General features: G+C 40.8%; 1 protein-coding gene across 11 annotated transcripts in view; it reads left to right on the forward strand.

Annotated features, from left to right (window-relative positions):
• Nucleotides 1-27,064, forward strand: part of si:ch211-200p22.4 (phosphatidylinositol-binding clathrin assembly protein) — a 162,823-nt gene that overhangs the window by 94,487 nt on the left and 41,272 nt on the right. For 4 of the 11 annotated variants that reach the window (XM_041195488.1, XM_041195491.1, XM_041195492.1 and 1 more), the window contains exons 10-14: nucleotides 5,062-5,185; nucleotides 11,302-11,337; nucleotides 11,446-11,594; nucleotides 14,511-14,614; nucleotides 19,614-19,754. In XM_041195488.1, coding sequence (XP_041051422.1) covers nucleotides 5,062-5,185; nucleotides 11,302-11,337; nucleotides 11,446-11,594; nucleotides 14,511-14,614; nucleotides 19,614-19,754 — 554 coding nt within the window. Of the gene's footprint in view, nucleotides 1-5,061; nucleotides 5,186-11,301; nucleotides 11,338-11,445; nucleotides 11,595-14,510; nucleotides 14,615-19,613; nucleotides 19,755-20,952; nucleotides 20,987-27,064 lie in introns of those variants that run through there. The other 7 variants (XM_041195493.1, XM_041195494.1, XM_041195495.1 and 4 more) reach the window with 5 other exon arrangements.

Genomic DNA, 27,064 nt, shown 5'->3' on the forward strand with positions numbered 1-27,064 from the left:
GCAATGTGGCAAATCAGACAGTGGTGTTACTGTGATAAAGCTGAGTGGCATCAGTTTGCATGTGGAACCTGATGATGTATTTTCACACTGATCGCCTATGATATTGTCAAGGGGCAGCATAGTTGACAAATAAAAAGTTAAATCCTTGGAGTGAGATGATGGTGCAGGAGTGGAAAGAGAAGCTATTGCAGGTGATTCTCTGGCTACAATACAAGTAGACAAGAATGGAACCAGACAAGGGCAGTTCCACCCAGCAGGATGACAAAGGGACTTTGTTGGAGGAAGTTGCTGTGGTTGATCAAAGTTCGAAGGTAAGTTGGGTAGGATGGGGGAAGGATAGTTTATCATGATTGTAGTCACCTAGTTTGTTATTCCTGTGATGCCCATGTTGGAGTGATTGGAAGTGAAGAGAATTGTAAGCTGAAATTTGACCAGAATGAGTTGTCTGACCAGAATTCTGGAAAAATTGGTCACATAGCATGCAGTTTTGGAAGAAATGGTTGACAACAGTAGAAGAAAGGCGCTTTCAAGCATATTGGTGGGGAGATATAGAAAGTTATAATCTAATAACCTGAAGCAATGTAATCGAATTATAAATTAAGTAGGCAAAGGGTTTGCAACAATGCTAAAACTTTTTTGGTGTACAACCTTAAAATCCAAGTACTGATGTAGAAATACGCGACAATTCTTGAAAATCAGCTCGTGCTAAAGAAGGTTAACTGGGAAAACACGTCATTAACATTGTTTATGGAGCTTTCCTAATTTCCTACAGCATAAATTCATTGCATAATTAAAAACAATACAAGCAAGATCCCATATTTGATTCCCGTTAACTGGAGAGCTTGGCTGGAACTTCAATAGGGTGGCATTCCAAAGGGAATTGGATCATATTCTGAAAAGGAAAAAAGTGCAGAGCTATAGGGTAGGGAATGGTACTAGGTGAATTTCTCTTTTAGAGACACAATGGGCAAATGACTACCTCTTGTGCTGTAACCATTCTGACTCTTAAGACTGAGTTGTTTTTGTCATTGCACAACTGAGTCCTCTTAAACACTAAATATTTCAGATTTCTAGATATTGTACGGTTAAGTTTTACAACAAAACTGTCTGGTGTATGCCAGGAATCCTACTAACCCAGCCACCACAGGATTCTCGAGGCTTTGGCTAAAGCTGCCCCATGATCAGCATCCAGTTGGTGATGCATATGATTGAAGTGGATTCTTAAATCTCTTCTAACTCCAATTTTTTTGTACTTTGCATCTGTTTTATGCTCGGTCATCCTGGAATGCTGGATAACCCCCAGACTCCTTTCTCTACAGCAAACCGTCTTCTTAAACTCCTCCCACTTGCCCTCATCCCCCAATAAGTGCAAAGAGCTCATGGATTTCTTTATCACTGAGATCCAGACACCCCCAATCAGCTACTTCAGCTGCGTCTTTCCCTTCCACTAGCCAACCTGGACAAACTTCTGCTGCCCCATGCCCTAGTCCTGAATTTGCACCTTTTTCTAATTTCCCTCCTCTCTCCCTTCATGCCCCCACTGAGCTCACTTTGTCCATGAGGCCCACCTCCTGCTCCCTTGATCCTATTTCTACTAAACTGCTGACCACCCAACTTCCTCTCCTGGTTCCCGATATTATCCAAGATTGTTAGTGGTTCTCCCACTTCAGCTATTGTCTCCTTCTCCTTCAAGTCTACTCTAATCATGCTTCTCCTCAAAAAACCAACCTTTGACCTCGCAATCCTTGCAAACTATGCCCCATCTCCAACCCCACTTTCCTCTCCAAAATCCTTGAACATGTTGTCGCCTCCCAAATCCATTCCTATTTTTCCAGGAACTCCATGTTTAAATCCCTCCAATCAAATTTCCACCCCTGCTACAGTACCGAAATAGCTCTCATCAAAGTCAAATCATTTCCAATGTAACTGTGACAAGGTAAGCTTTCCTTCCTCATCCTTCTCGACTTGTCTGCAGCCTTTAACAGTTGACCACACTCTCCTTGTCCACTGTTGTCTGGGTGGGACTGCTCTCACCTTGTTCCATTCTTAGTTAACTAATTGTAGCCAGAGCATCACTTGCGATGGCTTCTCTTCCTACTCTCGCACCATTGCCTCCCATGTCCCCCAAGGATCTCTCCTTTGCTTCCTCCTCTCCATCTACATCTATATGCTGCCCCTTGGCAACATCACCTGAATGCACAGTGTTAGTTTTCATATGTACTCTTCTAACATCCAGCTCTGCCTCACCACCACCTCGCTTGATTCCTCCACTAAATTATCAGAATGCATCATCCAGCAGGGGATAAACAGAAATTTCCTCCAGTGAAATATTGGGAAACTTGAAGCCATTGTTTTTGGTCCCCATTCCAAACTTCATTCCCTTACTACCGACTTCATCCCTCTCCCTGGCAACAGTCTGAGATTAAGCCAGTCTGTTTGCACCCATGGGGCAAGATATTTCGTGTAGTGGGGTTTTCCTGCCCTGCCACTCAGAGTCGGTGGAGCTGCGTGCCCTGCTGATCACAGCAGCCTCACGGCCATTTAATGCTCCAAGGAGCGCTAATTGACTGGAAGTGGGACCTCTGCCCCTCATTTGGGTGGAAGTCCCACCTCAGAGCTGGTGGCCAAGACTTGGACTACAAACAGTCCCCAGATTCCAAGTCCCAGAGTCCAGGACCAGGTAAGTGCAGTTGGGGATGGTGGCAGTAGGGGGGTTCTCATGGCAGGTAGGGAGGCCTGACCCGGGAGGAGAGGTACTGGGGAGAAGGCTCAGTATCTTGATGGAGAGGCCAGGGAGAGGGAGCACCTGGGAGGGTCAGACATTGGGGTGGAGATGCTAGTGGGGGTAGGGGGGAAGTGCACCATGTGGAAGGGGGTCCTTGAGGGACGTGTCTCCTGAGCCCAAGCAGGATGACCTGCTAGGCTTCCCCTTCCTCCTGCCAGCCTCAAAATTGAGACGAGGTGGAAAGCGGCCTTTGCTTGACCAATAAATACTACTTAAGGGCCTCAGTTGTACCGAGGGCACGTCGGCTGCTCTAGGTCTCACATAGAACTGTGGACAGATTGGGGAGGTGGCAGGAAGGCCAACTGGGGAATTGTATGGAGCCTTCCGCCTGCAAACTCACTGGCGGGAGGGGCCATAAAATCCTGCCCTTGGTTCACAATGTGACCTGACATCTGCTTCCGACTGTATTTGTCTCATCACTAGGACTGCATTTCCACCTCTGCAACATAGCTGACTTCATCCCTGCCTCCATTCGTTTTCTGAAACCCTCAGCCGTATCTTTATTACCTCTGGACCTGATTATTCCAAGCACTCATGACTGGTTTTACACATTGTACCCATAAACGTGAGGTCATCCAAAACTCTCTTTTCTGTGTCTTGGTGTGCACAAAGTTCTGTTCACCCATCATCCAATGCTTGCTGATCTACATTGGCTCCCGATCAACAACACCTTGATTTTAAAATTCACATCCCCGTTTCTCATCTCTCTATAACCTTGCCGCTCCCTTTCTTTAATTTCCTGCAGCCCCACAGCCCTCTGAAATATCCATGCTGTTCTAATTCTGGCCTCTTGAGCAGCCCTAATTTTAATCTTTCCCGTTGGTGACCCCGCCTTCAGTTGCCTATGCCCTAAACTCTGGAATACCCTCCCTAAACCTCTTACCCTCTCTATTTTTCTTTCATTAAGATGCTGCCTGAAACCTACCTCTTTGACCAAGCTTTTGGTCACCTGACCTAATTTCGCCAAATGTGGTTCAGACTCATATTTTATTCCGTAATGCCCCTGTGAATTGCCATGGGATATTTTGTATTTATACAGCACCTTTAACATAACAAGTTATTGTTGACCCAGAGACAATTTTTAATTATTTATAACAGTAAAATAAGCAATTTGTAATTTACAAGGCACAGTTTTTGGTTTCAGCATTAAGCTTTAAAAGCCTTTGAAAACAACTATGTTAACCTCTCCAGAAAGATATGGTTGTCTCTATATGACTCTGTTGTCTAACATGTTTTCCTAACCTGTATGTTATACAGCATTCAATGGTTACAATTTTTACCATCACTACATCACAAGACTTGAAATAATATGTTAACTTGGGTGTTTCAGAAGTTTCCTGACTTCTGATAGGTGCTTCAACTTGTGCAACACTGGGGTCATAGAATTGTAGAATGGTTAAAGCACAGAAGGAGGCCATTTGACCCATCGTGTCTGTGGTCATCTGCAGAAACAACTCCGCCACTCCCACTCCTCCTCCTTTTCCCTGTAGCCCTGCATTTTTTTTTCTTTTGAGGTATTATTGAATTCCGTTTTGAAAGTCACAATTGAATCTGCCTCTGCCACACTCACGGGTAGTGCATTCCATATCCTTGCCACTCACTTTTTTTTAAAGAAAAGTTTTTCTTCATGTCACCTTTTGTTCTTTTGCCGTTTACCTTAGATCAGCTTTCTCTGGTTTTTGATCCTACTACCAGTGGGAACAATTTCTCTTTATCTCCTCTGTCTAAACCTCTCATGATTTTGGACATCTCTATCAAATCTTCTTTCAACCTTCTCTAAGCAGAAGAACCACAGCTTCTCCAATCTATCTACATAACTGAAGTTCCTCATACCTGGAACCATTCTTGTAAATTTTTTCTGCACTCTGTCCAATGCTTTCATATCCTTCCTAAAGTGTGGTGCTCAATTGGACACAATACACCAGTTGAGGCTGGACCAGGTTCACCATAACTTCCTTACTTTTGTACTCTGTGCCTCTCAATAGTTCTAAGCTATGTGGCATGGATTCATCAAAGCTGATTAATTCTTGCTGTCCTCAGATTGGTATTAAAATTTCAAATAAAACTAGTAATTTCACTGAGTGAGATTCATTTTGCAGTTAATCAGAGTCTGTTTCCCTCCACAGTAAATTTTTATCTAAAGATTTATTTTCCATTTTGGATTTTAATAAAAAGCCTTCACTCCAAAAAGGAGGAGCTCACTGATATTTTCAAATAACTACATTAGCAGTAAAGCAGCAATTTATTTTTAAACTTGTCTTCCTTCCACTCCACAGAGCAACTACTTTGTCAAATGCAGTCTCCACTCTTTCCAACACAGGGATGTCTTTGAGTAAAGTTGATGAGCGGGAAAAACAAGCAGCTCTGGAAGAGGAACAGGCTAGGCTACAAGCTCTCAAGGTTCGTGGCTTCTTCCTCCTTATTAAACACCAACATCTTATTCCAAATGTTTTAACCAAACTTAGCTTACTTGGGCACTCAGTTCTGTCAAAAATAAGCAGTGAGAAATTACTTCAACATATGTTTATTTGTGTTGACACTGTTCCTCAATACTTTTTTATGACTTGAAAAACTGCCTTCTCGCCAAATCTGAAACCTGTTTTGACCTGGAATTGCAAATATCAATCACCTCAACCTTGCTTTGCCCAATTTTACTAACTTCTGATGTGACTTGTAAAATTCTGGGTTATAGTTCAAAATAGATATGCTAGCAGCCATCTGATTAGAGATTACAAAAGCAGCAATGCAAGAACTTGTATTTGGATAGCACCTTTAACTAGCAAGAGATGCAGACTCAGAGGCGGGGTATGCAAGGAAACCTGGCAGGGGGAAGGTGCTGGGTGCTGTTGGCTTGGTGGGATGGGTGAAGCAGCAAAGGTAGCTGAATATCGAGACTCCTTTGTCATCAAGATAGAAACTTTGAGCTCCATGCACTTGTTAGAAGTGAGAGTGGAGAAACATTGAAGAGTTTAAGGAGACAGTAATGGAGAAATTAAGATGTAGTTAAATTTACTCTTCAGTTCAGTATTTGCAATGGATATCTCCCATTCCAGCCTTTTCATTACTTGGTATTAAACTCTATATTATCATTTTAAATTAGCAGGCTGGCAATCTGTGTTGAACCAAATCTACTATAGAAAGAGTTGAATATTTAGTCATTCATTGTCAGAACATTAATTACAATTGACAAGAAAGCATTCTGACAATGACTGCCAAATTAATGTACCCAGTAAATAACTGCATAATGCCGTATTCACAGTCGGGTGGACATCTTAACCATACCAATATTATGAATCCAGTTTTTGAGCTTCAGATTAACCTTAGAATCTAAGCTTGGTGATTAAAGGTGAAATTACTTCAGTGGTAAGAGAGGATATAATGAGACATAAACAGATAGCGGAATCTTTATAGGTAGAATTAAAAAACAGAAAAGGATTTGAGACTATAGTGGGAGTTGTGTATAGGCCCCTGGTAACAGCTGTGATGTGGTAGATGCATAAATGCAAAGATTGAACAAGCATGTAGCAGAGGCGGAGTGATTTTAATGGGGAATTTTAACTTTACCTTTCTGACCTATATGAGGGAATTCCTGAGCATATCCTGGATGTTTTTTTTCATCAATATGCTCTGGAATCAAAAAGGGGGCATGCCATATTAGATTTAGTAATGAGTAATGAGCCAGATTTAGTTAAAAGCTTAAATATGTGAACATATATCTAACCACGATTGTAATAAGATCAAGCTCAATGTAGTATTTAAAATGAAGAAACAGCTACTAAGATTCTAGATTTACATATGACTGATCTCAATGGGATGAGGCAGTGACTATCTACAATTAACTGGGAAAATCTGTTTATGGGTAAAATGACAGAAGATCAGTGGGAGATGTTTGAAAAAGAATTTCATGTGGGACAAGAGCTCTACTTGCCAAAAAAGATAGCCGTGGTTGACTAAAGAGAAAAAATAATACTAAAAGAAAAAGCATACGAAAATGCAAAAAAAAACATTGATCCTGGGAAAAGTAGAAAGAACAGCAAAGGATAACAGCTAAATTCAATTAATAAAATGTAATTATTCAAAGAAAAAATATAGAATGAAAGCTAGTCTCGGTAATAGTGACCATGAAGCCATCATCAATTGTTGTAAAACCCCATCTGGTTCACTAATGCCCTTTAGGGAAGGAAATCTGCCTTCCTTACTTGATCTGGCGTGCATGTGACTCCAGAACCACAGCAATGTGGTTGACTCTCATTTGCCTTAAGGGAGCAATTAGGGATGGGCAACAAATGCTGGCATTGCTAGAGATCCCAGGAAAGAATAAATTGATAGTAGGAGCTACAAAAAGAAAGCATGAAAAGCAACTTGTAAGGGATATCAAAATCAACATGCAATTTTACAATTAGGAAAAAGAAGGTGGTTAAGAGCAATATGGGCCCCTTGTAAACTGATACTATTGTGGTGATATGTCGACAAAAATAAGGAAATTACGGACCTGCTGAGTAATTACTTTGTGCCAGTATTTACAGTAGAAGAGGTCAGCATGCCAGACACCCAAAAGAAACTAACATTGTATCAGGGACAGGCTCATCAAAATTAATATAAGCAAAATAACTAATAAAATTAATGGCACTAGAGGATAACAGATCTCCAGGATCAGGAGGCTTCCATCCCAGGGTTTTCAAGGAAGTAGGTGAGAACATTCCAGATGTTCTAGGTGCCCTATCTGAAGAAGTCATACAGACTTAAAACACTAACTCTGTTTCCCTCTCCACAGATGTTGCCAGGCCCACTGGGCAGAATTTTGCCGTCGGCGAGCACGTAAAATGATGCAGGATGACATCAGGCAATACCCCCAACGTCATCCCACCCCATTTAAATTTTCAGGAAGGCGGGGGCACAGCAAAATCAGCTGTGCGCCTGCCGACCTGTCAATCACCAATTGAGGCCATTGACAGAGTCACTTAAACAATTAAAGGACCTGCCCATCCAACCTTAAGGTTGGCGGGCAGGCCAGGAGCCCTGGCAGTAAATAGAAAAGGCATGAAACCTCATCCACCGGCGGGATGAGGTTTCATGCAGGGTTCTAAAATGTTTAATAAAGTCTTACTGTAATTTATGAACATGCCCTATCTCCTGTGACATTGTCACATGAGAGGGACATGTTAGGGAATTTTTTTCTTTCTATTTTTAATCTTTTTAAAGATGTAAGCAATCTCCCTGAGGCAGCACTTAGCCTCAGGGAGATGTGCGCTCTTTCATGTGCATGCGCGAAAGAGCGCACTCTTGCTTTTGGGGAAAAACCCCCTCCCCCGCCCGCACAAGAAGCACTTCCCACCAGACGTCACGCTGAGCGGGCCTTAATTGGCCCGCCCACATAAAATGGCAGCGGGGTCCACTTCTCCGGTAGGGGTCGTCTCCCCGCCTGCCGGAGATTGGGTCGGGTCCGCCCGCCCGGCAGGCAGAAAATTCTGCCCACTGAGTTTTTCCAGTGTTTTCTGTTTTTATTTATAATCTTCCAAAGATCACTCAACTCATGAGCCGTTCCTTTAGATTGGATAATTGTGCATGTCACTCCATTTAAGAAAAGTGACAAACAGGGAATTGTAGACCAGTTAGCCTAACATTTGTTGCCCAGAAATTGCTGGAGTCTATATTTTAGGATAGGGTGAGTGAAGACTGTGAAAATTTTCAACTGACCAGAGAGAATCAGCATGGATTTGTAAAGGGTAGGTTACGCTGGATGAATCGGGTTGAATTTTTTTGAAGGGGTGGTTAAAGTAGTGGGGTGGAATTTTACACCGGTGGGGTTTTATGGTCCCGCCAAAGTCAATGAATTTTTGAATGGCTCGTTGCATTTTACAGCCCTGCCCCTGCCAAAACGGGGCCATAAAATTCTGTCCACGGACAAGGGCATGGAAGTTATTTATGTGGACTTCCAGAAGGCATTTAATAATGTCCCTTGTTAAGAGCCTTTTAGCTAAAGTTGAAGTTCATGGAATCGAAGGCAAGTTATTGACCTGGTTTGGAAATTTCTGAGTGGCTGGAGATAGTAGGGATAATGAGTAGGCAACACACGATTTGTAGTGTCCTGCAAGAATCTGTGTTGGGGCCTTAACTAGTCATCGTATATATTAACGATTTAAGATAGAAAGCTACAAATCCAAATTTGCTGATGGCATCAAGATCAAAAGAAAGAAAGACTTGCACTTATGTGGCACTTTTCATGACCACCAGATGTCTCAAAGCACTTTACAGCCAATGAAGTCATTTTTTTGAAGTATAGTCACTGTTGTACTATGAAATGTGGTAGGTATATGGCGCTCAGCAAACTTCCACAAAGAGGCATGTGATAATAACCAGATGATTTTTTTTTGTATGTGACATTGATTGAAGGGTAAATCTTAGCCAGAACACTGGGATACCTCCCCTGCTCCTCTTCAAGATAGTGTTATGGAGTCTTCTACATCCACCTGAGAGGCAGATGGGGCCTCAGCTTAACATCTCATATAGGTGGCATTGTGAGCAGTGTAGTTGGGTGGCACTTTGGACCTAAGATGAATTGAATAGAATACTTCCTAAATGGTTAGGTAGAAACAATGAAGGCCAAAAGCGACTTGGGGTCCAGGTACATGGATCATTAAAATGTCATGAACAGGTCCTTAAAATGATCAAAAAATGACGGACTAGTGGCCTTAAAATACAGAAGACTAGATTGATGTTTAAAAAAGACTGGAACTCCCTCCTAGCAGCACAATGGGTGTTCCTATAATACATGGTCTGCAGCAGTTTAAGAAGGTGGCTCACCACCACCTTCTCAAAGGCAATTAGGGATGGGTAATAAATGCTGGTCTAGCCAGCGACACCCAAATCCCATGAATGAATTAAAAAAGATTATAAGAGAGTAAGAGCATGCTTCAGCTATACAAAGTCCTTGTTAGACCACACCAGAGCACCAAAAAGTTCTGGGCACCACTCCTTAGGAAGGATATATTGGCTTTGGAGGGAGTTCAGTGCACATTTACCAGAATGATACTTGGACTCCATGGCAGGGTTAATTTTCAAGGAGAGATTACACATATCACGGTTGTATTCCCTGAGATTTTGGTTAAAGGATAATTGATCTATATTTTCAAGATATTAAGGGGAACAGGTAGGGTAGATACAATTAAACTATTTCTGCTGGTTGGGGAGTGTGGAACTAGGGTGCATAGTCAAAAATTTATTGTCAATCCTTTCGGACGAGATTAGGAAGTGCTTATGCGCACAAAGGCTGATAGAATTTTGGAACTCTTTCCACAAATGATAATTGATAGCTAATTCTGTCAATCTCAGATGTAAAATTTTGTTATGGAAAGGTACCATGAGATATGAGCAAAGGCAGTTATATGGATCCTGTGAAATGGCAAAATGGGCTTAAGTGACCTACCCCTATTCAGGTTTCAGAATCTTAGACCCAGGATTTAGATCTTAAATTTAATTCTTTTCCGCCCTCATTTGCCTTTAAGTTTTGCTGCTTAAATTCCACCAGGCCTGCGTAATTTTATACCAAAATAAGCACTATTCATGTTAGTGTAAAGATTAGATCCATGTATTCTTAGTGGTCTGATGGATTAAGAATTTTAATTAGTGAGATCATAGTGATCAGTCAAAGAGAAATATGGATGCATTTGATTAGAACTCTGATTTTTGACCAGCGGGGTACTTGATGTTGCCTTGGCTTTACTTTCTTTTGAAAGAAACACTCTTCTCTGTGCTCTTGCCATGTGCCCAACAACTCCCACTATCTTCTCCCACCACTACTTAAGAATTTGATCTTGAAATCCATTTGTATCCCTCCTGGAGGAAGGGACTGATGAAATTAATTATTGTGATATGATGTGGTGTAATCTGTTACTTGAAACCAAATGTAATTTAAATTAGGAAACCATTTCAGATGGTTGAATATGTGCTTATTAGAAAATTGATATTTGTGTGTTATTTTAAAATCCATTTAATATTGGGAGTATTGGGGAAGGAGCAATGATTGTCTCATAGAATGGAATCACAGAGTGGTTTCCTTCTGTGCCATAATTATTCAGCCTGCCTAGTCCCACTCTCCTGTCCTTTCCTCGTAGCCCTGCAACAAATTACAGAAAGTTATTAATATATTTGCAGAGTGGCCATCTAATTGTGTTGGAAGGCACTTTGAATGTAAAGGGCATCACATACTAGAAAGTTGTGCTTTGCCTAGGTTTTGTACACAAGAATTTTCTATGGAGAATCACTGGATGGAAATTTGGAAGAGTTTTTTTAACTCCTTTCAACCCTCCCCCTCAACCAAGCCAAGGCGTAGTGATGCCAATTGTATCACTCCAGCTGTGACTGGTAATATAACCAGTAATGCTCCATTAAAGGGAGAGACAAGACAGTGTTTGGTTCTAAAGACTGCTCTGAAAGATGGTGAATTTGCAGGTCCTTGGCTTGGAACTCAATCCCTCTAGCTAGTTGTACCTAATCTGTAATTTCTGCATACGTAGGCAAAGTGCGATCCTACACCTGGATTTCTGATGCAGGTAGGTAATACTCATCATCATTTTATCATCTAAATTCACTTTATTTACCCAGTATGTATTTCATGCAAGGACACCCTGAGAAATTTGTCTCAACTCTCTTCTTAACAGGAGCAGCGGCATAAAGAAATGTCTGTGCCACCCCAGCCAACAACAGCATCCACAACTGTCTCTCCAAGCTCCACATCAGGGAAAAGTATCAGTACAACTGCAGCAGTTGACCTGTTCTCAGTACCCACACCAGCAACAAGTGCTAACAGGTTAACAACTTTCAATTAAATTCTATGAGGTAGCTGTGGTTAATGATTCACATCTGCTAATTATTCCCGATATTAGTTCACTTGACTTAATTTATCCAAGTTACTTGCCTTAACAACGTCAGTTTTTTTGGATATTTCATATATCAAGATAAAAGAAATAGCAAAACAAATCACCAACAATTGGATTGTATAAGTAACATTGATTCCCTATCAGGCAGCTCATGTATGAATTTCAAGCTAGATCATCCTAAGGTTTGTGTGGTCTTACATGGTGTCTCACCAGCTTTAGTTGACTCATCACCTGCAATGCTCAATTTCTTACCAAGACAGTCTATTCATCCTCTTAAGAAGTGCTAGTAGTTGCAGAAAAAAGTTCCACTATCAAACCCGGATCAATGCTGGTCGAATATCTAAATTATAATTGGAAAGAATCAAGTTAAATTAATTAATTTATTTTTAAATTGCATTATTGAGGTGGTAAATCAAAGTGAAGTCTTGTGCATGCAATCTTGAGCAAGCAATCTTGAGCAAGCTTAAAGTTCATGCCTCAGGCTGGATGCATCTGGAAGAGAAATTGACATTTGTCAGTTTGGCCTGGTGTTTTCTCCATGGTCACAATCCTGAATTAAGTCCCAAAAAGGCTCCCAATGACATGTTCATTTTACAGACGTCAGAAAATGTGGAAGTATTATTCCAATATCAATAAAATGTACCCATATTTTAAATGGGTGTAAATCAACCGAAGGAAATAACTAATCCATACCAATATATTTCTTCTTTGAGCCTTAAAGTTTAAGTTTGAACTCGTTTAACCACGATTCATGCTCATCAGGTACAGCAGCTTTAAGAACGTACAATTGGTAAAGCTTTTCAATTTTTAGTGCGACTTACTTTCAGTATTATAAAAATGCATTTTAAAAAAAAGCAAAGTACAGAGCAGGTCACAAGAATCAAATTTTAAAAACCCACGAAATTGCAACTAAAAGATCAAAAAAAGCACTTTTTTTTCTGCTGCACCTAAAAATCTGATTGCAATGTTGAGACTCCATTAAATAAGCCCAATTGGAGGTTTCTCACATTTGGGAGTTGGAGGTGTGGCTAGTTTCATGGCTGGAGATTCATTCAGTCAAAAGGCATGATGCACGAATGAAGAAGATCAAGGCAACTGCAGGATATTGTGAAACTTTCTCACACCCAAACTCCTATAAGTATGTTTTTTAAACATCCAGATTAGCAGTCTATCTGGGCACAAATGCAGAGAAACCTTCCTGACCTATATGTGTAGAAGGATGCTTCTGGTCATTTTAGTTAATGCAGAATTGCATATCTATGAAATGGTCTTTGGTTAGTGTTTCAAATTCTGTCAAGTTCATGAGGTGTGTATTTTAAAATCACGTTATTTAATTAACATATCCAAATTAAACTTATAAATTTATAATGGACCAATGCCCAAGATAAGCTGACAAGCAAAACAATGCACTGGGGGCAAGATGAAAGTATAATAAATGTTAATTTGTTGGCTTAGCATGCACTGCTTCTGCTTTCATTGTTCCACTTCCAACAATCTTGAGAGATGCGTCATGGACGATTAATACTGTTTGAAAATTTAAAAAGTGAATTTATTGTCCAGTGTGGAAATTCAGTGAAATTATTGGGACTCAGAAAATGAAACACATCCGCTATCAGCATACTTGTTCAAACTAAAAATTGCTAATTTTTTATTCTGACTTTTAAACCAGTAAATTAAGATTAAGTTAAAGTTTATGATGATTAAAAAAAGTGAGACAAATTTGCATCCATAATGGCAAATGTATAATATACATATTAATAATGACATTTTGAATATTTTTAGTGAGATGATGTGAACACATGAATTGTAAACTTTGCAAAAAGAATCAATTGGATTGAGCCACATCTTCTTAATTCAATATAATTTTATTTTAAAATTCCACTAGATTTGGCACCCTGTGGCTCGGCGTAGAGTCAGACAGCAGAGATGGAGGCCTTTGCCACATCGTGACTGTAACGGCAGTGCAAGAGTTGCTGGCACTTAAACCGATCCTCTGTTCATATTAGGAGCACAGAAGCTGCTGTTGATGTGCCTTCACTTTCTTTATAAATCCAAAAAGTCTACATGGGATACTAGTGCAAAGTTTCATGCATGGCATCATCCTTCATGCAATATTCTGTCCAAGATTATTTGTAATCTTGTCCTTTGTAGTCATAGTAAATAGTTTGCAAAAGTATGGTTAATATTCACACCCGATATGTCTGCTAATTACCCTCTATGAGTTCACTGGGCTTAATTTATCCAAGTTACTTGCCCCAATTTCTTGTCAGTTATTTTGGATAATTAATATATCAAGATAAAGGAAATAGTAGAGCAGATTGCCAAGAATTGGATGGTATAAGTAACATTGAGTCCTTGTCTTCAGCATCTCCAAGATTTTTTCAAAGCTGGCCTTTTGTGTTCTCAAGAATCAAAGGGTCAGATCTGCCCTGTAAATTGGCTCCTGCTGCACTTTTTCTTTTACCAAAAAGCACTTTAATATTGATAAGGGCTGTTCTTATTGCCGACAGTATGCATTCCCTACAATGGAGACAAGTTCCAAGACTCTGGGACCTAAGTTTTTCTGGAATTTAAGACTGGTAATTGAAGGTGGTGCAAAAGCTAAAATACTTTCCTATTAACTTGCCGGTGGACCCCAGTAGGGACCAATGATATGCAGATATATCTAGAAAAAAGCTAGCAGAACAATGCTTGGATATCACAGGTATCCATTCGAGCTCTGCTTTCATAGCATGCCAATATCAACCTTGAAATGCCATAACAAACAAATTTTAAAAACCCATGGCAAAGGGTTATCTCAAATCTTTCTGTGAAATTAACTTGGAACTTTTTGATTTCTTGTCCAGTGCGCCTACCCTATCCAACGATATCTTCAACCTGGAGTCAGCTTTTGTACCTACCGTACAGAGCACCCCAGCAATATCAACCTCAGTAGCTAATGCATGGGGAGGTAAGTTACTTTTGTATACCATAACAATTATTTTTACATCATATTGCAGTGAGGTGGACTTGATATGTTTGTGGTGAAGTGTCATCTGCATTGTTTCACATTCAATTATTTCACTTTAGGTGAAAACATTTGCTGGGTTTACAATACACAGATTGGTGGGGAAGGATGTTAATTATCTGTGTTTCTAATTTTTTTGGCAGTAGAGCTTTGTTTCTGCTCATGACATGGTTTGCAGGATATGTGGTAGACAAATGATTTTCCAGAACACCCTTAGTTCCACAAAGAGACTGTTAGCAAAAATGATGGTATGTGGAAAGAGACATATCAAAGCTTTTCATCTTGCACTCATCAGGACACTTTGCAAGAATACCAATATAAGGGGAAAACAGCAATTTCTATTATGAGAAGAGTGTGCTGATTAATTGGCAAGTGGACTTTAATTGGTAGAGGCGTTGCCATTGGAGAATGACACAACCTGATGGGTCAAGGGATTCCCCTGAGGAATGAATTAGCAAATGGCTGTCACTTGTTTTGCTGAAACAGGCCTAATGTGTGTGCATGGTCTTTCTGTCTGCGAGCTTGACTGATGATCTTAAATTGGTTGTCAGCATAATTCTTAGCGCACTGAGAATTACTTAGCAAATGTTGTCCAAACGCCAAATTACATCTCATGTTGGACACTTTTGAGTTTTACAAGCACGGGCCAGTTGGGTACAGTCTATACCTTGCTCATTACGAACAGCGGCTGGGACATGCTGTTTGATACGATCGACCGGTCTTTGGCGGCCTACGTACCTAGCATCACACTGACACGGAAATTCACAACATGAATTGGCCAAATGTTTGGATGAATTGTTACAACCAGTTTTGAGCAAGTTTTCCACATTCACAGTGAAGGTTTCCTTCATATTTGTGAAAGCTATACAGGACTTGCATATTGATAGCAATGTTGTGTCCATGTGCTCATTTGACATTTCTAGCCTATTCATCTTAAGGAAGCCATAGATATTTGCACTGCAGCACTACATCACGGCGATCTAGACCTGCTACCATTGCGTGAATCAGTATTCGTTGAACTTATGAACTCGGCAACTTGCGCAGTTGAGTTCAGTTTTAATGGCACCATGTATGCCTAAATAGATGATGTTGCCGTGGGACCCCCTCTAGGTCCAGCGCTTGCAAATATTTTTGTTGGGTTCCATGAGAAACGTATCTCCGATGGAATGAAACCTGACCTCCTACCCCTCCCATATTTCCTGCATGTGGCTGATATGTTTGCAATACTTAAATCCGCAGCTGTATGTAATAATTTCTTTACATGTCTTAATGGGCTCTATCCTGCGCTCAAATTCACCTTTGAAATTGAGCAGTCAAATGAACTCCCCTTCCTTGGTTGTATTATTTGAAAAATCTGCCAGAGGTTCTCTACCATGGTCTACCGCAGGCCCACCTTCACTGGTCAATATACACATTGGGATTCTTACATTTCCATATGCTATAAACTTGGTCTTATCAGCAACCTTGTAAATAGGACCTGAGCCATTTGCTCACCAGGCAAGCTTGATGATGAAATGGGACACATGAAAGGCATCTTGAGTGATAATGGCTACTCTGATCAGATCATTTTGCACTGTATATCATGCAAACTCATGAATGGGCCTAAAGCCATCACTTTCAGCCTTGAAAAGTGCCCAGTCTACCTCAGGTAACCCTGAAGGGCAAGGTATCTCAAAAATTTGAGCAACAGGGGAAGCTAGCTGTTTCACGCTACTGCTATACAGTGCAATATGAGTGGTATTCGCCACTAACCGGATGCTGCCGTCAAGCCAAAATGATGTTCTGTCTACCACCCAAATGAGTAATGTGGTGTATGAATTTCAGTGCCAGTGTAATGCTAGTTTTGTAGGCCATACATCCCAAAGACTGGCGGATCGTATCAAACAGCGTGACCCAGCTGCTGTTCGCAATGGGTAAGGTACAGACTCTACCCAGTCAACCCGTGCTTGTAAAACTCAAAACAGTATCCAACTTTAGATGTGATTCTGTAATTGGATATCATTTCACTGTTGTTGGGTCCTCTTGCCAATACAATAAGACAAAGTGGCAACTATTTCATCACTCTTTGAAACAACTCGAAGAACTGTTTTTGAGTTGAGACCTTGGACTGATCACAAAGCATGGTTTAAAAATTGCTGTCACTAAAGAGCGACCAACACCATCGACCAAACTCTCTTTTCAATTTGTCATTTAGTGTATGTAGTATGTTATGTAACTGAATGCATTGAACTCTTGAGGTTTGCATATTGATATATACTACAATATTGCATCCTTGGTATCGAAGTCACAACATAATCTTCAAATGCACACAGTCCATTGATGAAGATTCTAGCTACAATACTGACTAAATGTTTTTAAAATAATGCCTCTTTATGTGCAATTTCCCTACTAAAGATTTATTGATAGTATAACCTTTCTTCTGAAATTATTTCAGAAATGCTGAAAAGTTAGAATTTTCTCTACTTCCTCCCCATTCAATACAGTTTTCCAAGGATATAAATCCTTCTGTGTGCTTTACCTGTTCTGTGCCTTTGGCTAGCATTTAATGCCATCTCCCTTTGTGAGTTTGGTGGCGGGGTGTCATTTAATTGGGAGAGCGGTTGGAGGTTGGCACCCTGCTGTCTTCCTGCCTCTGCCCTGATTAAGTGCATGGCAGGAAGGCCCAATGGGCCTCGCCCTGCTGATGCTGGTATCCACCCAGTGGCAGAGAGAGAGGACTCACCATGCAAGAAACCCTTAAAGCAAACCCTATTGGGTTTCTTTGAGCTTCTGGGGTGGGGGGGCTATCTTGCTCAAAGGCATTCGGTGTCTGATTAAAAGAGAGCTGCCTCCTGCCCTTGCTGCCAACACCCTTCCCCCACATTGGGATCAAGTTTAAGATGTGTTGAAACAGTTTAGTGTGTTTTACTTAATGGTGCTTTATTGATAGCTCATTTACATGCTTGCATTGCATTTTTCAGACTCCTGTTACAGAAAAAAATAGTTTGAGCTATAGCGATGCCTAGTTTTGATCCATGATGTACAAATATGACCTGCAAATATAATTGTTTTTACAAGTTTTTTCTTTAACATTTTTTTAATGCCGCTTGGTACGGTATGGTGCAAAGCATTGTGCTCTCTTAATCTATTCCTGGAGGTTTAAATTGCCAGACTGCAGTTTTTATACAAAATAACTGTTACTTCAATTACATACACACAATTAAAAGTTAAGGTTGGTTATAACCAACTCTCAAGTTTGAGCTGTCATTTATTAATTGCTTTAACATTATTTTTTGTAATTTGACCCGATCTGAGTGTTTTGATTTAGTTAGCAGCTTCCATTCTGAGTGTTCATTAAACAAGTTATATTGTTCTATTAGAATAGGTATGTGTACGTGGAAAAAAAAATTAATGAGCAGAATGAAACCCAGAGAGAGAACTATACAATACTTATAATGCAGCTTTCCATTTTGTTTGCATGCTACTGATTAGTTTTCTGTTTGGAGTCAAACTATTATTTGCAGGAGTGCTTTCTTTTTAACTATTCACTTGTCGATTTCCTCCCTGCATCCAAGAAGAGTTCTTAAATGTTGATTTTTGCCACTCTTCCCATATATTTTTACAGTACTATACAAATGCAAGCTATGTGAGTGGTTCTTGAAAATATGTGGAATATATTTCCTCCTTCCCTCCTGTTACCTCACCAACCCTCTTCCATTTAAACAGAAAGGCGCAGTTTTCCCAGACCCATGTACAGGTCACTTCTTAACCCAGTGCATTCAGACATTGTATTGGTTTTGTCTAATCCAGACATTCCTAGCTACAAAAATCAGAAAAATTGCAAAATCAAAAGGAAGTTGAAAAGGTTACAAAAGCATGGGTATCTAATTCATCCATTCTGGGCCCTGAAGACTTTTTGCTTTTTCCACTTCCCCCTAAATTTGATCTTCCAGTGTTCAATTCTCTTCTTTCTTATCCTTGCTCTCATTTGGAGTGTAGATCTTCTGGTTAGGGGTAAGTGTCTTGTCATATTTTTGAAATGTTTCTGCATTTAAACTGGGTCAATGTCAACTGAAGTGTATATAGCATAAACAGATTTGTGAAGTATAAATATCTGAAGTACCTTTGAAGAACCATTGATCAGCATGAACTCTACTGCAATACTTCAGAAGATTGTACTCTTCTACATACAGCTGTTAAAATTACCACATTTAAAATAATCACTGATGAATTTTAACTGAACTTTGAGTGTCTCACCTGATGTTAACTTTCATAAATGTAAAGCTCAGTGGAGAATTGGAAGCAGTTAAGGTTAGTGACTCTTGAACAGCATGGATGATGGCGATGAAGCAGCTTTTTAAAAATTGTTCATTTCAGCTCAATTTTATTGAAGGTGTACTTGAGAGGTGCTCAGGATGGCATATTTTGAAACTTTTTCAGTACTCAATTTGGTTCAAACTGGTTCAACATTTAGTTGCATAACTCCATGAATGTGATGTCTGACTAATAGAAAGTAATAAATACATACATAATTCAAGATAACGTAAGTTTTGAGAATCAGATTGTATTAGAATTCCATGTAATGGTAAGTGGATATTACTTTACAATATTGTAATTCTCTTTTGGTAAGCTACAAGTGGAAAATGATATTCTTTACCATTCAGATAAATGTATGCTGTACTTAGTTTGGTTCCATTGCAGCTACGTACTTTAGATATCCAGTGTCCTAGATCAAAGCAACTATCTTGGTTCTGGATTAAGTGTGCATATATATGATGGAAAATTAAGAATTCCATAGTTTTCAGGCCCACAGAAAGAATGATTTACACAAGTCTTGTTGAAATTGGTGTTGTTCTTGGGAATGTCTTGAACATGAGAGGTCATCTTTTTATTGTCCTTTGCTGTTTTATCACAATGTCATTACAATTGGTCTGCTCAATCTTTCTCTTTTTCTATCTGTTAGACCCATTTTCTGCCTCTGATGGTTGCATTGACTCTGTCTGTCGATTGGACCTGTTTGATATGCAACCCGTTGAAGATGTAGTAAAAACCACAGTCGCATCTAGTGCTGCTTCAAAGCAGACAGAGGCCCACCTCTTTAGCGGTAAATGGGAATTCTCAAACATTCTTTTGCTTAGTCCAATCTCATTTAATACAGGTTCTCATACACAAAGCCTGTTGTTGACTAAATCAGATGCTTTGAATTTTTTTCAGCTGGGTTTTTAACCTCCATAAAAAGTCATTGCCAAGTTTAAGTTTCCAAAATATTCTACTAAGAAATCCACACAAACAGATTTTCCTATTATGGAATGTGTGCACAATCCCTGTAGGTTTCAAATTATCGGAGCTAAGACGTGGGCACCCCACTTGGGAATTTGACTATCTAAAACCACAGTCTTACTGCAATTTATTCAGCCTAAGCACCCTACCAGTTACGGCATTTACTTGCAGAGTTATCTGGAGTCATGGAAAAATTCCAGGCTTCATAGTGAGCCAGGTTGGATGCTAAATTATGCTGTAGAGTACTGTGGTCCTGCCTCAGGTATTGGATTACAGAGGTTCCCAGAGATGATTGACATTTCCAAACTTCCATTTATATTCATTTAATCTTGGGCCTGAAGCTCCGGCTCAGTGAGCGGGGGTGGGACCCACTTGCCGAGGCATAAAATGACGCTCCGTGACGTCAGGCGGGCGTCCCGACGACACCAGTCATTTAGATTTTCAGTTTGGTGGGCGCACAGTTAAGTCGGCTGCACCCCCGCCAAACTGTCAAAGGCTATTTAAATATCAATTAAACTAATAAACAGTGCTGCCCGTCCAACCTTAGGATTGGCGGGCAGACGAAGAGCCCAGATGGCCATCATATTTTTCAGGGAAACTCATCCACGGGCGAGATGAGATTTCATGAAGTGTTAATCAATTGTATAAAAAAAATTTTTTTAATTCATTGACATGTCCCAGCTCAAGTGACACTCACATGAGGGGACATGTCAAAAAAAATTTCTCCTTTCTTTATTAAAATTTTGGGAACTTAAACTAATCTCCTTGAGGCAGCTCTGTGCAAAAGAGCGCAGGCCTTGACTCAGGGAGCCCCCTCACACCGGGCGGGCCTTAATTGACCCGCCGACATAAAATGGCGGCACAAACCCGATCAGGGGTGCTGATCGGGTCCGTGTCCGCTCCTGCACAACACCCCCCCCCCCCGCCCCCACTCCCCCGCAAACGGGGAGGGAGTGGGGAATTCTCCAGTTGGTTTCACTTTTGAGGGCCTCCTTTCCTCTCCTAAGTTAACTTGTTACTAGTTGGTCTTTAGATACCTGACCAGGATGATGATAACGGATGTCAGAAGCAACTAAAGAGTGGCATGGTGAGCAACATAAATTGTCATAAAATGTAATCTATTACCACTGACCTTGCAACCACAAACTGAGCACACATTTTGCTCATTAAAGGATTGTTTCAACCATAGAAGATAGAGCGTTTCAGTTACATCTACATGCCTCTGTAATCCCCAGACATTGTAAGCACCTAACCCAGAGTAAGGACATGTGTCCTTGTATAAATATATATTTATGATAGAGTCTCTTAATTTTGAGGTATACCAGATTAAGTAACTTCTGCTTGTAATCTCACACGGTGATAACTGTAACAAAATTGGCCCAGATTTTGTGGTAGGAGTAATGGTGAGGTTATTTGTGCTTACCATTATTAAGTAGCAAATTGGACAGCAACTTTGACCACCTGTACTTGCACAGTTAAACACGGATATCAGGAAGCTATTGTCTGATTTGATCTTCTCCACAAGCTTTGCTCTTAACAGTATCACAGAGATTCAGCATTCATGTACGTGAAAGGCAATGCCCACTAAAGGTGCCAGAAAAAAATAGAGCTTGTCCTAAGTGAATTTTTAACGCAAATTAACAAGTCTCAACTGCTATCAGACAATCTTTCTGGCACTGAATTTACTTTTACAAGCATCGAATCTAATTTCTTCATTATTTTATTTATTGGAGATTTTAAAAAGATTAATAATTTTCTTTTAATATTTCTTTGTCTTTTTATCTATGTCTCTCTCTGAATCGCATCTTTCTTTATTTCTCTTTCTATATATGATTTTACATTGCATCAAATATTCTAACCTAGAATTTCTAGTTTAGGCACTATGTACCTAACTAAGGAATTTTCAGTCTGGTTGAGAAGAGACACTATTGCTTGCCCTGTTCGTTCAAACCATTGATCCCCTGTAGTGGAAAGTTTGTGGCAGATATAAGTGTTACATGAATAAGCATTCACCACTGATTGCAAAACCCAGGCTATTATATGTATTTTTTTATTTTAAAGAGTAACAGCCTTCATTTTGTAGAGTTCCTTGCATGCGGGCCGATGTTCCAAGTGCTTTGAATAAAGGAAAATAAACAGTGGATGCTAAGAGAGTAAAGGGAAAATTGGAGAAGATGAGTGTGTGGATAAAAGTTGTGGGATTTGAAAGTAGGCAGAGAAGTGGCAAGTTAAAAGAACCCAAGTAAGAAATTCCAAAGGGCATTGGATTAGTAGCTGAGTGTGAGCCACCACTGGTGCAGTGGAGGAAACATGAAAAACTCGGGTGTCAAAAGACTAAATGCTCTTTGTGCAATGACATAAGATTAGAGGACATCACAAAGAATCCGATGAGGCCTTGGAGATACATGAAAGCAAGGATGCGATATTAGGGTCCAGCAAGCTAGGATAGAATGGGATAATGGAAGTACGGGTGAAGGCACACTTTTTGGATGAGTTGAAATTTTGTGTAAGGTTGAAGCAGAGACTGGTTAAGAAAGCATTTAAGAATTTGAATCTCTTAACAGATTAAGCATTCAAGTTTAAAAGAAGAAAATGTAGTGATCGAGGCAGGCAGCATTGTAGAGATGGAGAAAGAACCTGATAGACAGATGTGTACGAGGCAGCTGATCTGAGTCCAGTAGTACACCATAGATCAACATCTCCTGTCTGAGTTGGAAGTATCAGCTGGGTTAAGGGCCCGGTGAAGTTTAGGCCTGGAGGTTGGCTGCTGTTTCATTAATATAGCAATAAGTTTTGGATCAATGAATGAATCAGTATGGTCGCATTAGGTGTTATCAACTACTCATTCTCTTCTAGAAGAATACCACACAGTAATACAGAAGTAGACCAAGGGTGCACCTCTTTGGTATATCAAAAATGACTGTGGGTAGAGAAGGGTGAGAAGCCTTTGGAAATCAGTGTCTGCATTGCAAGAAATATAAGTAGAACCAGGAGAGGATGACAACAACAACATCTTGTATTTATATAGTGCCTTTAGCATAATGAAACATTCCAGGCTGCTTTACAGGAGGATTATAAAGCTAAATTTGACACGAAGCTGCGTGACCAAAAGCTTGGTCAGAGGTAGGTTTTAAGGGGTGTCTTAAATAAGGAAAGAGAGGTGAAAAGTTTTAAGGTAATTCCAGAGCCTAAACCTAGGCTGTTGAAGGCACAATCGCTATTGGTGGAGCAATTAATTAAAATTGGGGGTGCTTAAGGGGCCAGAATTGGATAAGGACAGATATCTAAGGGTTGTGGGACTGGAGGAGATTACAGAGATAGAGAGGGGTGAGGCCATGGAATGATTTGAAAATAAGGATGAGAATTTTAAAATCAAGATGTTACTTGACCAGGAGCCGGTGTAGGTCAGCAAGCACAGGGGCAGTGGGAACAGGGTTTGGTAAAGACACGGCCAGCAGAATTTTATGGGTGGTCAACTTTAGAGGGTGGAGTGTGTTGAATAGTCGTCAGGATATAACAAAGGCATGGATGAGGAATTCAGTAATGAGCTAAGACAGGGAGAAGTCAAGTAATGTAATGGAGGTGGAAATGGGTAATCTTGTAATAGCACAAATATGTGGTCAAAAACTCATATGAGTCAGATATGACCCAAGGTTGTGAAAAGTCTCTGAGTTGCCAGAGAGAGGGATCAAGACAATAAGCTATGAAACTGAGTCTGTGGTGAGGACCAATGACAATGGTTTTGGCCTCCTCTATTAAGGATAGTGGTATTACAGAGATCAACTTCAGAGTTAAGACATTGGGGTCAAATGGAATGCTCAGCATTGTTGAAGTTGAGAATGAAAGATAGGCACAAGATGATTTTGTGACGATGACTATTGTGATCTTAGTGCTGTAATTAGGGCGAAAGTGAGGAATGTATGTTGCAAAAACAATGGGAGGAAATGGGGTTTTGAGGAAATGAGTGGCTGCAGACTTGGGTGAGCAAAGGAAGATTGACAATAGGATGGCAAATGGAGCGCATGGAAGATTTATGGTAGGACTTTTGAGAGTAGTAGTAGTAGGAATGACCTTTAAGAAGCTGGGGTGCTGTCAAAGGTTAGAGAATGGTGATGCCAAAAAGCATGGAACTGAAGAAATGAAATGTGATTTTCAGATGCTGGGAAGGGAGAAAAACGATGGAACATTTTATTGACTTCCTAAATTAAAGGAGTGGATTGAGGAGGGAAGTAAGGTAAAAATGAAGAATGGAGTGTGTGAGGGCCCAGTTAGCTGGAAACTAGAGGGAATGCTAGCGATCGAGTGAAAGTCAGGGAGGCAGCCGCATTTTTATTTCTCTAACTTTTAAAAAGGAGTCTGAGGTTCTTGCATTTAGAGTGCATAAGGAGGAAAGACAACTAAAACTAAATAAGTAGTTTGTGGTGAAGAGAAGTTCTGCTGTATGTGATGGTGTATAATGAGAGGTTTTGCTCAGGGAGAGTGAAAGTAGTCCAGTTCAGTATTCACCTAAAGAATTTTGTGCTGTCCTCTTAACATTTGAGGAAGGCTTTGTCACTTCAAGAAAGCTACTGTGATTGAGTGTTGCATTTTTAAATATGAGCATTATGAAAATTCACTTTGATATTTAATTAAGCTTGGGGATAGGTGTGTCCTTTCTGAATATGTATTTTTATCCCTGAGGAAAAGGCCATAAGATGTATATTTTAATCTGCTGAGCCAAATCCAGCAGTCCTTCATGTTTTGAGCATAGCATCAGGTCAAATATGGGCAAGGAAACCTCCTGCTGATTATCACGTACCGCTCCCCACACAGCTGATGTATCAGTACTCCTCTGTGTTAAACACCACTTGAAGGAAGCACTGAGGATGGCAAGGGCACAGAATGTACCCTGGGTGGGGGACTTCAATGTCCATCATCAAAAGTGGCTCAGTAGTACCACCACAGACCGATCTGGCCAAGTGCTAAAGGACATACCTGCTAGACTGGGTCTGCACCAGGTTATGGGGAAACCAACAAGAAGGAAAAACATACTTGACCTCATCCTCACCAATCTGCCTGCCACAGATGCATCTGTCCATGACAGCATCAGTAGGAATGAACACCACACAGTCCGTATGGAGACGAACTCTCTTCTTCACATTGTGGATATCCTCCATTGTGTGGCACTACTACCATGCTAAATGAAATAGAATTTGAACAAATCTAGCAACTCAAGGCTGGGCATCCATGAGGCACTGTGGGCCATCAGCTGCAGGGTTGTACTCAACCACAGTGAGCAACTTCATGGCCCAGCATATCCCCCACTCTACTGTTACCACCAAGCCAGGGGATCAATCCTGGGTTCAATGAAGAGTGCAGGAGGCCATACCAGGAGCAGCACCAGGTGTACCTAAAAATGAGGTGTCAACCTGGTGAAGCTATAATACAGGACTACTTGTATGCCAGACAGCCTAAGCAGCAAGTGATAGACACTTGAGCGATTCCACAACCAACAATCTAAGCTCTGCATTCCACGTCCATTCATGAATGGTGGTTGACAATTAAACAACTCTCTGGAGGAGATGGCTCCACAAACATCCCCATCCTCAATGATGGAGGAGCCCAGCACTTCAGTGCAAAAGATGAGACCAAAGCATTCACAATAATCTTAGCCAGAAATGCCAACTGGATGATCCATCTTGACCTCCTCTGGAGGTACCCAGCATCACAGATGCCAGTCTTCAGCTCATTCGATTCACTCCACGTGATGTCAAAAAACAGCTGAAAATAGTGCAAAGGCGATGGGCCCTGACAATATCCCAGCAATAGTACTGAAGACTCCAAAACTTGACACACACCCAGCCAATCTGTCCAATATAGGTACAAAACAAAAACAGAATTACCTGGAAAAACTCAGCAGGTGTGGCAGCATCGGCGGAGAAGAAAAGAGTTGATGTTTCGATTCCTCATGACCCTTCAACAGAACCTTTTGTTCTGTTGAAGCGTCATGAGGACTCGAAACGTCAACTCTTTTCTTCGCCGCCGATGCTGCCAGACCTGCTGAGTTTTTCCAGGTTAATCTGTTTTTGTTTTGGATTTCCAGCATCTGCAGTTTTTTGTTTTTATCAATATAGGTGCAACATTGGCATCCACCGGCAATGTGGAAAATTGCCCAGTTAATGTCCTGCACATAAAAAGCAGGACAAATCCAACCCAGCCAAAACCGCCCCATCAGTTTTCTCTCCATCAACAGCGAAGTGGTGGAAGGGGTCATCAACTGTGCTATCAAGCAGCACTTGCAATAGCCTACTCACTCATGCTCGGCTTGGGTTCTGCCAGGGTCACTCAGCTTCTGAACTCATTACAGCCTTGGTTCAAATGTGGACAAAAGTGCTGAATTCTCGAGGTGAGGTGAGAGTGACTGCCCTTGACATCAAGGTAGTATTTGACCGAGTGTGGCATCAAGGAGCCCTAGCAAAACTGGAGTCAGTGGGAATCGAAGAGAAAACTCTCCTCTGGTTGGAGTCGTACCTAGCACAAAGGAAGATGTTGTGGTTGTTGGAAGTCAATCATCTCAGTTCTAGGACATCACTATAGGAGTTCCTCAGAGTAGTGTCCTAAGCCCATTTTAAGCTGCTTCCTCAATGACCTTCCATCATAAGGTCAGAACTGGGAATGTTTGCTGATGATTGCACAATGTTCATTACCATTTGCAACTCCTCAGATGCTGAAGCAGTCCATGTCCAAATGCAGCAAGACCTGGACAATATCCAGGCTTGGACTGACAAGTGGTAAGTAACATTTGTGCCATACAAGTACCAGGCAATGACCATCTCCAACAAGAGAGAACCTAACCATTGCCCCATGACATTCAATCGCATCCCCCACTTTCAACATCCTGGGTGTTACCATTGACCAGAAACAACTGGACTAGCCATTATTTACAAGTGCAGGTTAGCGGTGAGGAATCCTGCAGTAAGTAACTCACCACCTGACTCCCCAAAGCCTGTCTACTATCTACAAGGCAGGAGTGTGGTGGAATACTTTCTACTTGCCTGGATGAGTGTAGCTCCAACAACACTCAACTTTGACACCATCCAGTACAAAGCAACCCGCTTGATTGGCACCCCTCCACAAGCATTCACTGCCACAACC

Source organism: Carcharodon carcharias, chromosome 9, assembly GCF_017639515.1.
Source record: "Carcharodon carcharias isolate sCarCar2 chromosome 9, sCarCar2.pri, whole genome shotgun sequence".
NCBI classification, from domain to species: domain Eukaryota; kingdom Metazoa; phylum Chordata; class Chondrichthyes; order Lamniformes; family Lamnidae; genus Carcharodon; species Carcharodon carcharias.